Genomic DNA, 12780 nt, shown 5'->3' on the forward strand with positions numbered 1-12780 from the left:
CCACTTTACCTCCAAGCAAAAAAAAAAAGTTCGATTTTCACCTTTTTTCCAAAGGATGAAAAATGTACTATTTTGAATTTCTATAGTAAAAGCCATTTGCTATCTTGAAGTACAATGAGTAATGTTCTTCGAGAAACGGGAATTAAATCGGTTTGTGGGCGCTGGAAATGGTCATATTCCTTAGGGTGACCACTATGCCCCTACTTCCCCTATGTGTTTAGCCAAAGCTCACATGAACCGACAGTGGGGCAAGATATGTCATGACAAAGAATGTTTTCAAAAAATACATTTTGTTATATATCAAAACGAAAAGTTCTTCAATGTATAGGTTATCTTCACTGACGAAAAAAAGTTCAATTTTGATGGTCCTGATGGTTTCAACGGGCACTGGCGTGATTTACGGAAAAAGAAACAGTATTTTTAAACTAGGAATTTCGGTGGAGACTCGTGCATGGTTTGGGCGGGATTCTGTGCAACCGGAAGGCTCAAAATAGCTTCCACAGCATTCAAGGATTGCATATATGCTCTAGAATTCTCTCTTCTACCGTTTTTGCGTGGATATCGTCACAATAAATTACATTCCAGCAAAACAATGGACAATATATTAAGGACCAAAAACTTAATTTTTCCAGATCTGAATCCTGTTGAAAATCTTACACCTGGGAAATCTTACACTGAGGGAAAACAGTACACGACGAATGAAGAGCTCAAGGTCGTAATTTCGGAAACATGGAAAAATATCGAGAAATCTGTTCAGCAGAATTTGGTAAATAGTTTTCCAACACGAATTTCCAAGGTTATTAGTCGAAATGGCGAGGTTTTATTGACATGTAAATCAACCGATCGTTTTGAATTTTTCTATTTGAATCGTTTGCTTGTGTGTTGGTCAACCACAGCTCTCCACTTTCTTAATAAGCGACAAGATAACGATTAGCGTGACTTCTGAATTGCTCACAAAGAGCATTGTAAATATGGTCGGGAAAAACAATATCCCGCTGATATTTTTGTCACAACCAGCTTTCATGGCTTTAAACGGTGGAATGGCAAGAAAACATGGAATTTATCTTCAAAACTAAAGCCAACTGATGCTGGTGATTGCAGAAGCAAACATTAAAGAAGTCGACTCGCGCAAATTCGTTTAGAACCGATATGAATAAATTGAAAATAATTTGATACCGTTATAGATGGAGTTGCCGATATGTTCAAGATCTTCCACATGCGTTGCGCCATTGACGCACTTCAGTTGATGTATCGTGACGGACTGAATGATCGTTCTGCCTTTGATCGATCTACCTTGATTGGTAAATTGAGGCATGTTACTACAGTTTTTTTTTCGCTTTTTATGCATGTATTTTTCCTTTTTCTGAAAATGAAAGAATAATTTAATTCATCCCCTTAAAGCCAGAGAACACCCTTCTCACATGAAAAAAATAAATTTATCCAGAGTCTTTCAAGAGGTGATAGACGATCATATATATGAGTAATTGAGTACACATCAACAAAATATTTGATGAAAAAATACTTCTACACATATGTTCGAAATTCAACAAAGACAGAGTTATTGATTTTTTTTTTGTTTCGGACTCTGTTTCCTTAAATAGCCCCTACATTACGCCGCGTCGATTCTGTTACTTCCATTTGAAAAATCTAAATTAAGAGATTTAAATAACATTTTGGAAGTGAAAAACTCAAAAGTTTGTAATTTTAAATTTGTTATTATTTGTTTTATCCAAAAAAAATCATATTACACTTGATTGTTTCTGTCAATCAAATTAAAGCTCTCAACTTGTTCTTTGATACTCAACTTCTGTCTTTCCTAATTTCGCTGTAATATCGATAAAAACAATTCCTGGTGAAAATTCAGGTAAAATCTTCAAAAATCACGATTTTTACCCCACTGTGCTTTTAATAGCCACCTTAATTTCACCTTAACGTTGAAAGGTTACATTTTTTTCTTGAAATAAGTTATATTTGAAATAGAAAAAAATCCAAGCTGTATATAATCGAGTCTAAAATTGTATATAATCGAATCATATATAATCGAGTCCGACCTGTATAAAGGGTGTGTCACATCAAATTGCATCACGGAAAAAACGCTGTAGAAATTCGCCCAGTAGACCGATCCTTTTGAAAATTTTAGACAGTAAAATAAAAACTATTAAACAACTTTTGGCATTATATTTTTATTCATACTTCGAACCCAAGCCCGTATGCTCGCACCTTCCTCTTTACCCCGTCCATAAGGTTCTGTACAACGTCAGGTTGTAGTTTTTTTTGAACAGAAATCCATTTTCTCTTGAAGTCCGCCTCCGATTTGACAACTTTTGGGTTCTTTCGGAGGACCTGCTTCATAATCGCCCAATATTTCTCTATTGGGCTCCGGCGCGTTGGGCGGGTTCATTTCCTTTGGCACGAAGGTGACCCCGTTGGCTTCGTACCACTCCAACACGTCCTTTGAATAGTGGCACGAAGCGAGATCCGGCCAGAAGATGGTCGGACCCTCGTGCTGCTTCAATAGTGGTAGTAAGCGTTTCTGTAGGCACTCCTTAAGGTAAACCTGCCCGTTTACCGTGCCGGTCATCACGAAGGGGGCAAATTTGGATAGTTTCTGCTTGCGAATCTCCTCCGGAACGCTGAATTTGTCCTCTGCGGAGAAGAACAACAGGCCCGGCAGCTGACGAAAGTCCGCTTTGACGTAGGTTTCGTCGTCCATTACCAGGCAATGCGGCTTCGTCAGCATTTCGGTGTACAGCTTCCGGGCTCGCGTCTTCCCCACCATGTTTTGCCTTTCGTCGCGGTTAGGAGCCTTCTGAACCTTGTATGTACGCAGGCCCTCCCGCTGCTTGGTCCGCTGGACGAATGAACTTGACAAATTCAGCTTATTGGCGACATCCTGGACCGAACTTCTCGGATCACGTCTAAACTGCTTAACTACGCGCTTGTGATCTTTTTCACTGACGGAGCATCCATTTTTGCCGTTCTTCACCTTCCGGTCGATGGTTAGGTTCTCGAAGTATCGTTTTAGTACTCTGCTGACCGTGGATTGGACGATTCCCAGCAACTTACCGATGTCCCGATGTGACAACTCCGGATTCTCGAAATGAGTGCACAGGATTAATTCACGACGCTCTTTTTCGTTCGACGACATTTTTCCAAATTTACGAAAAATTTACAGTGAAGCATGGCCAACGTGATCTATACACTCTTATCTGATTATAAGCGAAAGCTGAAGACATAATTCCTAAAAATTAAATTTCTACAGCGTTTTTTCCGTGATGCAATTTGATGTGACACACCCTTTAGCTGCTAGAGCCCCGAAAACGGATGCAATTCCCAAAACAAGAACAGGGAATGAAGTAATTTTAGATCAGACCACTCGCTAAAGGAGAACATATCTCACGATTGAGCGTCTGATTGGACTTTGAAATTTCATCTATGATCAGGATAATGAAAAAATACTTTCCTGACCGAGAATCAGTGGAACACAGCGATCGATCTTGGAATGAAGAAGTCTGATCCTTAGTAAGATAGAATGACTAATTGCAGATGGAGTTGTATGGTCCATGGAGAGTAGAGAAAGTACACTTCTGGCTAACCCTATATTGTTAGCGTAATGTAAATTGCTACATCGATCTAAAGAGCAAAGTTTTACTTAACGAGAGCATATTAACGATGGCCAAAGAAGCACTCTGTGAAACATCGGAACGGATGAACGGATGTTTGTTGTTGACGAAGGAGGATGATGACTCTGTTGGCGAATCGTGCAGCGATAATCCTGGGTCTTCATCTTTGTGTTTCGATGCCTACCCGAATAACGAAAAAGCAAAACGACGGCACCTCGGAAAAGAGAAGAAAAACTTGCGGCTGAACATCGTTCGAAGTGGAGTCCTAGCTTGTTTGCCAGAGATTGAAAAATATAACTGATCGTGCGAGATGACAGTACATGAAGTGATTCCAGCGTTTTCTGAACTTATCGTGGATGTTGCACGAATGATTACTGTCATGCCACCAACTCAAGTTAGCGTAGAAAAACTGTTCTCTGCTCTGAAAATTGTGAAGTCAGATCTTCGAGTTTCAACGAAAGAAAATTTAGCTGAAGCAATTCTGTTTTTTTTACGAATAAAAAGAAATTTTATTTGAATTCGTTTATGTTTAAAGGCTCAGCTACATAGGCTTAAAGAAGCCAAACTTTCACCAGTATATATCAACTTGTTTCCTTGACTCTAGCGTTCGGTAGGAAACCTATGGGTAGGTAGAAAACAGTCGAGTTGAATTTAGAATGGTTACATATTTTCTTTGAGAAAAGGAATTTTAAATTTTGATGTTTATTCTTATTATGTTTATTATGTTTATTTATTATGTTTATTCAGAGAAAATCGCAAATTGAACGTTCTAATGAAAAACCTGGTTTCGAATTATTTCATTTTTTTAGCAGGAGTCGGAGTCGGTACTAATAATTGTGAGGAGTCGGAGTCGAAGTCGGAAAATTTTTTTCCGACTCCACAACTCTGAAAAAACCAAGAATATAGGCACCTGTTTGTGAATCCACTCAGTCAAGATTGTCCGGAGATCCTATCCCTAGTTTTCTTAGCTTCAAAAAGACTGGCTCCACTTAAAAGATAAATGAACTGACAGAGTCATTAGAAGATTGCATAACAATTCTGATCCGGTAATCCAACAGGGTTTTCCAGTTTTTTTAATGGTAGAACACTTTTTATAATAAAAACATTTGATGGAGCATTTGGAATCGATAAAAAAAATCCTGTTTCCATTGACATTACCCAACAGGAAACAACTCTATTTCGGTTGCGCGTCACAGTTACATGATATCTCCCCGAAGTCAACAAGATAAATCACAGCCCAGTGAAATTAAATTAACCCTTTGCGGTCGTATTACATTTGGACATGGGTGTCGTACTGGTCGGAATTATGTTTACTTGAAAAAATAGTGATGTATGACTTTTGAAATTATATGCTGTATATAACTTATGAGATCATGATAGAAAAACAAGAGTCATTTATTCTTTTATCTTTATATAGGTATTTACTAAACAATGTGTTTTAATGTGTTGTTTTCATATAAAAAAATATGCTATAATTCTCATTCGTGTGATATCTTTCGAATCAGTCTCCGAAATGCAGTCCTGGTTTTCGTATGTATCACAAAAATAATTAGTTTGACGTCTAACGCTTTTTGGGGGAACCCGGGGCAAGAGTGCCCATCTGATTATTTTGCCTATTTCCATCTTTTACTATTATTCAACTACAGAACTTTGTTTTATACAGATACTGCATATATCTCACATATTATCAGTCAGAACCTTAAATATTTTTTATTGGAAGACAGATAAATACTAACTGAGCTTTTTACAACTGCAATCTATATAAGAACGCACAGACGCAAATTAACGAAATACCCTCACTTTCTATATGTTTGCATGACTCCACCCATAAATACAAATAGAATAATCATTTTTCTTCAACTTACTGTATGAACTAATTTAAATCGTACGTATTTATTTCAATAAAAAATAAATTTGTTATCTCTCAACTTCCGGGGCAAAAGGAGCCATTATTACCGGGGTAAAAATGCCATAGTCGTAACCTCGAATTCGATCTGTCAAACGTAAATAGTGTAATCGTAGTTGTGCTTATTGTGGTCATGGTTTGTAAATATGAACGGATATCGTTCCGAAACCAGTGGCAGATGGAAACTTTGGTTGTTGCCGTACATTCTGTAAATCATGGAGACGAGTTGCGGAGGAATATAGTTGGCCCAGAAGAACTTTGCCCAAATATGTGCAGAAGTTAGGCCGCTTTAAAACTGTGTTTTCTGAACAACAGGAGGAGTAACTCGTGAGTCACATCATTAATATGCAGAAGTTATTTTATGGGCTGACAACACACGACATCCCGAACCAAGGGTATAAAATCGCAGAGTGAAATTATTTAGATCACTCTTTCGACAACACATCCAAATTGGCCGGAGAAGATTGGCTTGCTGGTTTTCGTGAACGCCACCAGAACTTGAGTTTGCGTTCTTTGGAACCACCGTGAATTTCACAGTGCTTTTTTCATCAAAAATTATATTTTTATAATTACTCTTGCCCCGTACTTGTAAAATACAAACCAAAAACATCATTTTTGTAAATGAAACATTTTCATAGTAAACATAACTTTTGAACAATTTGATGCATAGCTACACCTAAATAGGAGTATAAATGAACAAACCAGCAAAAAATGGAAAAAATATAACAAAAGAGCATTCAAAAACGCGTATTAGCTTGAGGTGGCACTCTTGCCCCGGGTTCCCCTACCTAACTGTTTGAACATAAAAAATATGAAGTTTTCCATTAACATTTTCCTCAAGCATGGATAACGACTTTTGTTTATACTGAGTATCGTTATCTATTATTCATAGATCACTGTTTTGATTCGTGTACAAGTTCACTAGTCATTAAAATTCGTTTAGAAAAAGTGCGAACTGATACACTGTTGCATAAAGTATAAGGTTAGTACACTTCTCGCGGTTGTGGCTCTCACAAACAACCGCAAAGGGTTGGACAATTTTTTTCAAGATGGGTTGATGTAGAAGGAAGCATTCGAGGATGTATATGATTGAATTGAAAACATATGAGGGGTTCTATATTCCAAAGAGGGTAGGTGATCAATCATTTCGCTGGGGTTCGAATTCAACCGTTGTTCAAAACATCGAATCAAAAAAAAAACAACAACATTGTACTGCAAAACTGTTGTAAAATCGCAATGCGTGAAATGAGAATAATTAAGCTGTTAACATCGTGTAAATTTCAAATGAACACACTTTGATTAATATGACGAATAATCGTTGCAAGGCGATGCTTTCTAATGTTGATAACGATCCTACATCGATCAAACGCTTCATTACCGAATCGTTTGCCTTTTTTTTTCTCTAACTACCCCTACTCTAATTTGCGTTCAGAGGAAGGCGTACTGAAGTAACCGGGATCGCCACACGAGAGAAACTGTGGACCTTTGGAAAAGTATAAATGTTTGGAACAAGTGTTGACTTACCAGATATTGCAACCAAATAATAAAACTGACACTGTTCTTTTCGTTTTTTTATTCAAAAGTTCAATATCGCCATATTGTGACATCATCAGACAAATTTATTGTGAGATTCATGAGCTAGATCTTAAATGGTCGTTACATGTTATATGTTATTATGTTACCGTCAATCGATCACATCTATCTTGTAACGTGAACGTCGTAAGTTTTATTTCAGTTTCATATATCCTCGCATGAAAGAGCTATTCTATTCATGAATACACGAACATATGTACACAGATATTCGCAGTAAATTTACTCCATGTCGGCTCCTCAATAAACTGTTACTATAACCTTATATGGATTACAATTACACACTATTGCATTTTATAGGATTCCCAAAGCTTTGTAAAACACAGAAAAAATGCCTTTTTGAAATAGGACGCTCAACAGATGTCTTAACGCCAATCTGTTGATTGGAACACTCTTCAATAATCCAATGGTTTATGTAAGAACCTCATTGGACCCTCACTCGTGTTTATGACTTTGATAATAATCAACGATAATTCATTAAATGATTGTAAAACTTACCTCTTACGTCATCCACACAGATACCAAGATCCTCGCGGTAAGTGGTCAAATGGGGAAGGCACTGACACTTACATTCGACTTTTGAACCAAGCGACGCATCTGTAACAATTATAGGTAATTGCCATTTCATATATAAGCGTACTAACGCAAGTTTCATGTTCGGGCATTTTTACTTACCATTTTCTCTGTTGTTGTGTACATCATTGCCACCGCCACCGGTAAATACACTTGCCGTTCCGCTTGACAAACCGACACAGGTATCTGTATCACATTTCTCGTTCTCTGAAAACAAAATAATAAAGATTGTTATCTTAGTATAGAAATTGATAATAAAATTCTTGAGGCTATTACTAGGAAACTAGTGAAGAAGATATTGAGAAGGAATCTTGGCACACCTTTGTTTCGTTGATATTATAATCTTCAAGACATTATTTATTTATTTATTTATTTATAGATTATATTTCACAATTATCTGATTGAAAACCAAACAAGCACCGCTGTTTTTCCTAACCTAATGTAATCAAAATTTCGTTCATCACTGAAATGGTTCCAAAAATGTATTCTACACATTTTTAGCATCATTCCGAGACCATCCGGATGCCTATCTTAGTAGAAAATGAACTGTTCGAAACTAAAGACAACATCGTACAACCAATCAAACGAAGCACAATTTGTGACGATCATTCAAAATTAACGACCATCGTTGAAGATGACACTTTGGAATGCCCATCCTCGGTGAAAAACCGTAACAAACCGCCAGCACCATCTCTAGCTGTAAGGTTGAAGAATTTCGGTGTAAAAGTTTATGCTAATTACGCTTTTCCTGTGGCCCTGATGACTGTCGCTACTGAACCACTGGTTGGGGTGGCCTTTACCGGACGGATGACAGACAAACTTTCGGACGAAAAAATTAACAACAAAAGCGCAAAATTTGACGATCACGAACCAAACACTGCGCCGTGATTTATAGCGCCGATAAACTTTGCTCCAAATGCAAATTTGTCCGCGCTCGCACTCGCTCGATTGACGGTATGGACGTTTATGGGCACGTTTGGAGTCATGGACCATTACTGAACTGACCTAGCGGAGAATGTGTGAACGTTCGGTAGTAGGTGATAAAACAAACGGCGGTCATTATTGCTTCGCTCGTTTTCTATTTTATTACTTATTTCACAATGAATTTTGCCGGGAGATCACGATTATCTTCATGTTTTGTTGTCGAAAATTTACAAAACACATTGGTATCTAATCAATAGCAAAAGATTCACTCGATCGTATCAGCTGTGGTCCCCTTAGAATTCGGAACTAAGAACTCAGCTTCGACATAGATTTCTGAGATCTGATTCCTTAGTTCCGTAACAAAAATGGAAATATGTTATTTCACCTTTAGTATTAGAAAATTATACCGATGGGCTTTGGATAAAAATTTTTTGGAATTTCTTGAAGATTTCACCCAATAAACTATTGCAAATACATTACTCGAGTAATGCAGAAATTGGAGTTTTTTATGTATGGTGGCCACCTAACCCATAATCAGAAATACTACCATCCGGTGGATCCGTCAGCGAGACGATATCGCTCTTTTCGTATTGACAAGCAATCAAACGAGACAACAAAGCAGAATCTACTTGCCGAAGGGAGCGCTCTGAAGTATCAAAGCGAAGTTAACACTAAGGATTTCTATTTATTGTCAACGAAACGTGCGTGAAAATTTTGAATTTGGGTTTTTGGTAACTTCCAGGTCAAAAATTCTAAGACCACAGCTCGAGGATATTTCACCGGAAAGGTAAGTGCGCTAATAAATTCACTGGGGAACTCTGGGGATTAGTTCTCAAACAAGACTCTGTAATTGAAGATATATAGACGATAGTAACTAAAAGAGCGTTTACCTCAAAGCACATAAAGGATCTGTGAGGTTTTGGCAAAATTACCCAAGTTGGTACTACAGGCAATTGGCCGTACGTGTCACAAATACACGGATGATTAACCCCTTGAACGGAACAGACGAATCTAGCATCTAGCTCCTCATAAACTTTCCTGAACAAACTAATAATTATGAGCTGGAGCCGCCAGAAATTATTGAGCTTTGATGCTTTTCACGAGAGCAGTATCAGTAAGTCATTTCGATCTGTTGCTTTGATACTTGTGTGTAAAATTAAATCGTCTGCCAGAGCAGTGCTGACTTAAAATAAATTGTCGGTCAAGGGGTTAAACAGCGTTCCACTCTTCTCCCCTTAGAGAGGGGGGAGGCCTGTGAAGGTTTTATGGAGAAAGTTTCTTCCCCATAAAACCTCCCCACGCCAAATTTAGTTCCGTTTGCTTGATTAGTTCTTGAATTATGCGGAAATGTATGCTTCATTTGTATAGCAGGCCTCTTCCCCCTCAGAGAGACTCAGAAGTGTCTATTCGCCATAAAAACGTTTTGTTCGCATGCCAAATTTGGTATTTTCATGATTAGTTTTCGAGTCATGCAAAAATTTGTCTTTCATTTGTGTGGCAGCTCCCCCTTAGAGAAGGTATGGAGTGTCTAACCACCGTGAAAACATTTATTGCACCCTAAAACCTCCATATACCTAATTTGGTTTCGTTTGCTTGATTAATTCTCGAGTAATGCAGAAATTTGTGTTTCATTTGTATGGCAGCCCCCCCTAAGAGAGGGGGGAGGAGTATCTAACCACCGTAAAAACATTTATTGCATCCTAAAACCTTCACATGCCAAACTTGGTTTCGTTCGCTTGATTAATTCTCGAGTAATGCAGAAATTTGTGTTTCATTTGTATTTTGTATGGAAGTCCCCCTTTAGAGAGGGGGGAGGGGTCTTAAACTAGCATGAAAACCTTCCCCGGCCCCAAAAACCCCTTCATACCAATTTTCATGTCGATCGGTTCAGTAGTTTCCGAGTCCATAAGAATCAGACAGACAGAAATACATTTATATATATATATATACTAGCTGACTCGGCAAACTTCGTCCCGCCAAAAAATTGTTTTTTGTTATCAATACCTTGAAACATTCACGTTTTCTTACTATGAGCAAGTCCATGGGTCCAACCGCAGAACTGTTCATTGATTGATCTTCTATTTGACCCTCCGTTACATGGGATAAATGTTTTATACAGAAAATATGATAGAATAAAGACAGCCCTAAATCGGACAATTCCCTCCTCCAGTTCTGCTCTTATCAACACATCCGGCGATCCTTTTTTTGGTATAGATAGAAGAAGATATAGGAGTGCGTTTCATCACATTAAAATCCATTCCCAGTTTCGAACAAAGATCAATTTCGCTAGTGCAAACATCAAATGGACTAACAGCACTTGTCACTATGCAATTGTAGAACATATGGGAATTTAATTTTCCGAATTTTCCCTTTTTCCTTCAGAGTTTTCCGAAAATTTTCAATTGTCATCTTTGGTTGGAATATTTTTGGTTGAAATATTTGTAATATTTTTATGGGACCCCCTCTTCATTCCAGAGGAGGGAGGGGTATAGAAATTATAGAAACATTTATTATACTCAAAAACCCTCACATCCCGAATTGTGCTTGATTAGTTCTCGCGTTATGCAGAAGTTTGTGTTTCGTTTGTATGGCAACCCCTTAGAGAAGGGGGGAAGGAGTGTATTCACCATAAAAAACTTTCGTGCCCCGTAAAACCTTCACATACCAAATTTGGTTACATTTGCATGATTAATTCTCGAGTAATGCAATTTGTGTTTCATTTGTATGGCAACCCCCCTCCCCCCTCTCAGAGAAGGGGGTGGAGTGTCTAACCACCATAGAAACATTTATTACACCCTAAAGCTTCCACATGCCAAATTTCGTTCCATTTGCCTGATTAATTCCCGAGTTATACAAAAATTTGTGTTTCATTTGTATGGCAGAAATTTCGACCCCTCACAACGGAAATATCATAAGAACCTTCCCCGACCCCAACAACCCCTACATACCAATTTCAATTTCAACGATAGTGTGTACTCACCAAATGTATAGAACAGATCACCACCATGTTGCCGCGTGAGGTTGGCGAATATGGGCTTATCGGCTACTCCAACAATTCGCGGGAGGCCAGCTCGCTTTCCATAGGCTGGTATGGTACCCTTGGGCTCCGGAACAGGATCAGCAGCTGCGTGACAGAGCAGAATGCCCCTGACACATATTAGTATTCCGATAAGAAGTAATGTTGGCATTTTGAGCGAGAGCTTTTGTCTCATCCCATAGAAACAGGTCAGTAGTGAGCATTGTGACCGCGATCGAGACCGTCTTAGGGTTGAGTTGACCGATGAAGATGGTCGCAGCTTAGGCCGCTTCGGATAGTGCTTCGAGTTTTTTGGTGATATGAAATGTTCCTGATCGCTATAGTGTTTGAAGAACGGCAGAGCCGAAGGCTTCACCATTTTTGTTGCGTCTACTCATGCGTGCGTGAAAATCGCTAAGCGGTCTATCATGGAAAACGATTTTCGGTTCCTTTAATCTTTTGTTCTCACATGCCTTGTGCTGCCGCTGGGATCATTGCTGTTCGAATTACGGATCCAGCTTTCAGTCGTAAATCTGAAATTGAAAAACAAAAAAATATAAGTTTAGAGTATAACTGCTTATAGTTCAATGAAAATAACATGATCCAAACTCATATGCGTGAGAAGGCTGTACGTGAAAAATTCGGTAATCATTGAACGAATAAATTGATTAATGACATTGATGACTGAGCTTTATACTGTAAGCTTGTAGTATGTGAAAAGTTAATAAATTCGTCGAACGACTAATCGTTGGGGCAAACTTCTGGATCGCCTCCGGCGACATCGAAAGATGAATAATGATGCTGAGAACATGTTACAGATTTACGACTTCCCGTATTTTTCCCGAACCTTTAATTACTAATAGCAGTATCTTAATCAAGTAATGAGCTCGGAGCGAAGAAAATGTTTGTCTTAACCTCAAACTCTTTTGTGTAAAACAACATTAATAAAGTCATTTTTCTTACTAATCACCGATTCAATCTGTCACGGGAACAACAGCCGCCCAGTGTTTATCGGAGATAATTTTGAAATTAGTCATGTGCTCATTTATGTTTTTAAAAAAATCAATCAGTTGCGTCTCGTGAAACAAATTCAGTACCTGGGGCACAGTGGTGTGAATCGATAATTAGTCAGCAGTATCCATGAATGT

At 38.2% G+C, this 12780-nt stretch overlaps 1 protein-coding gene across 1 annotated transcript in view; it reads right to left on the reverse strand.

The window, feature by feature from the left end:
* LOC129764862 (uncharacterized) overlaps positions 1-12164 on the reverse strand; it is a 122144-nt gene extending 109980 nt beyond the window's left edge. Inside the window, exons 1-3 of the mRNA XM_055764411.1 lie at positions 11597-12164; positions 7795-7899; positions 7618-7716 (exon numbers count right to left, since the gene is read on the reverse strand). Coding sequence (XP_055620386.1) covers positions 7618-7716; positions 7795-7899; positions 11597-12011 — 619 coding nt within the window. The 5' untranslated portion in view covers positions 12012-12164. The remainder of the gene's footprint in view (positions 1-7617; positions 7717-7794; positions 7900-11596) is intronic.
* Between the last annotated feature and the right edge of the window lie 616 nt (positions 12165-12780).

The sequence above is a fragment of the Toxorhynchites rutilus genome, chromosome 2 (assembly GCF_029784135.1).
Source record: "Toxorhynchites rutilus septentrionalis strain SRP chromosome 2, ASM2978413v1, whole genome shotgun sequence".
Lineage (NCBI taxonomy): Eukaryota > Metazoa > Arthropoda > Insecta > Diptera > Culicidae > Toxorhynchites > Toxorhynchites rutilus.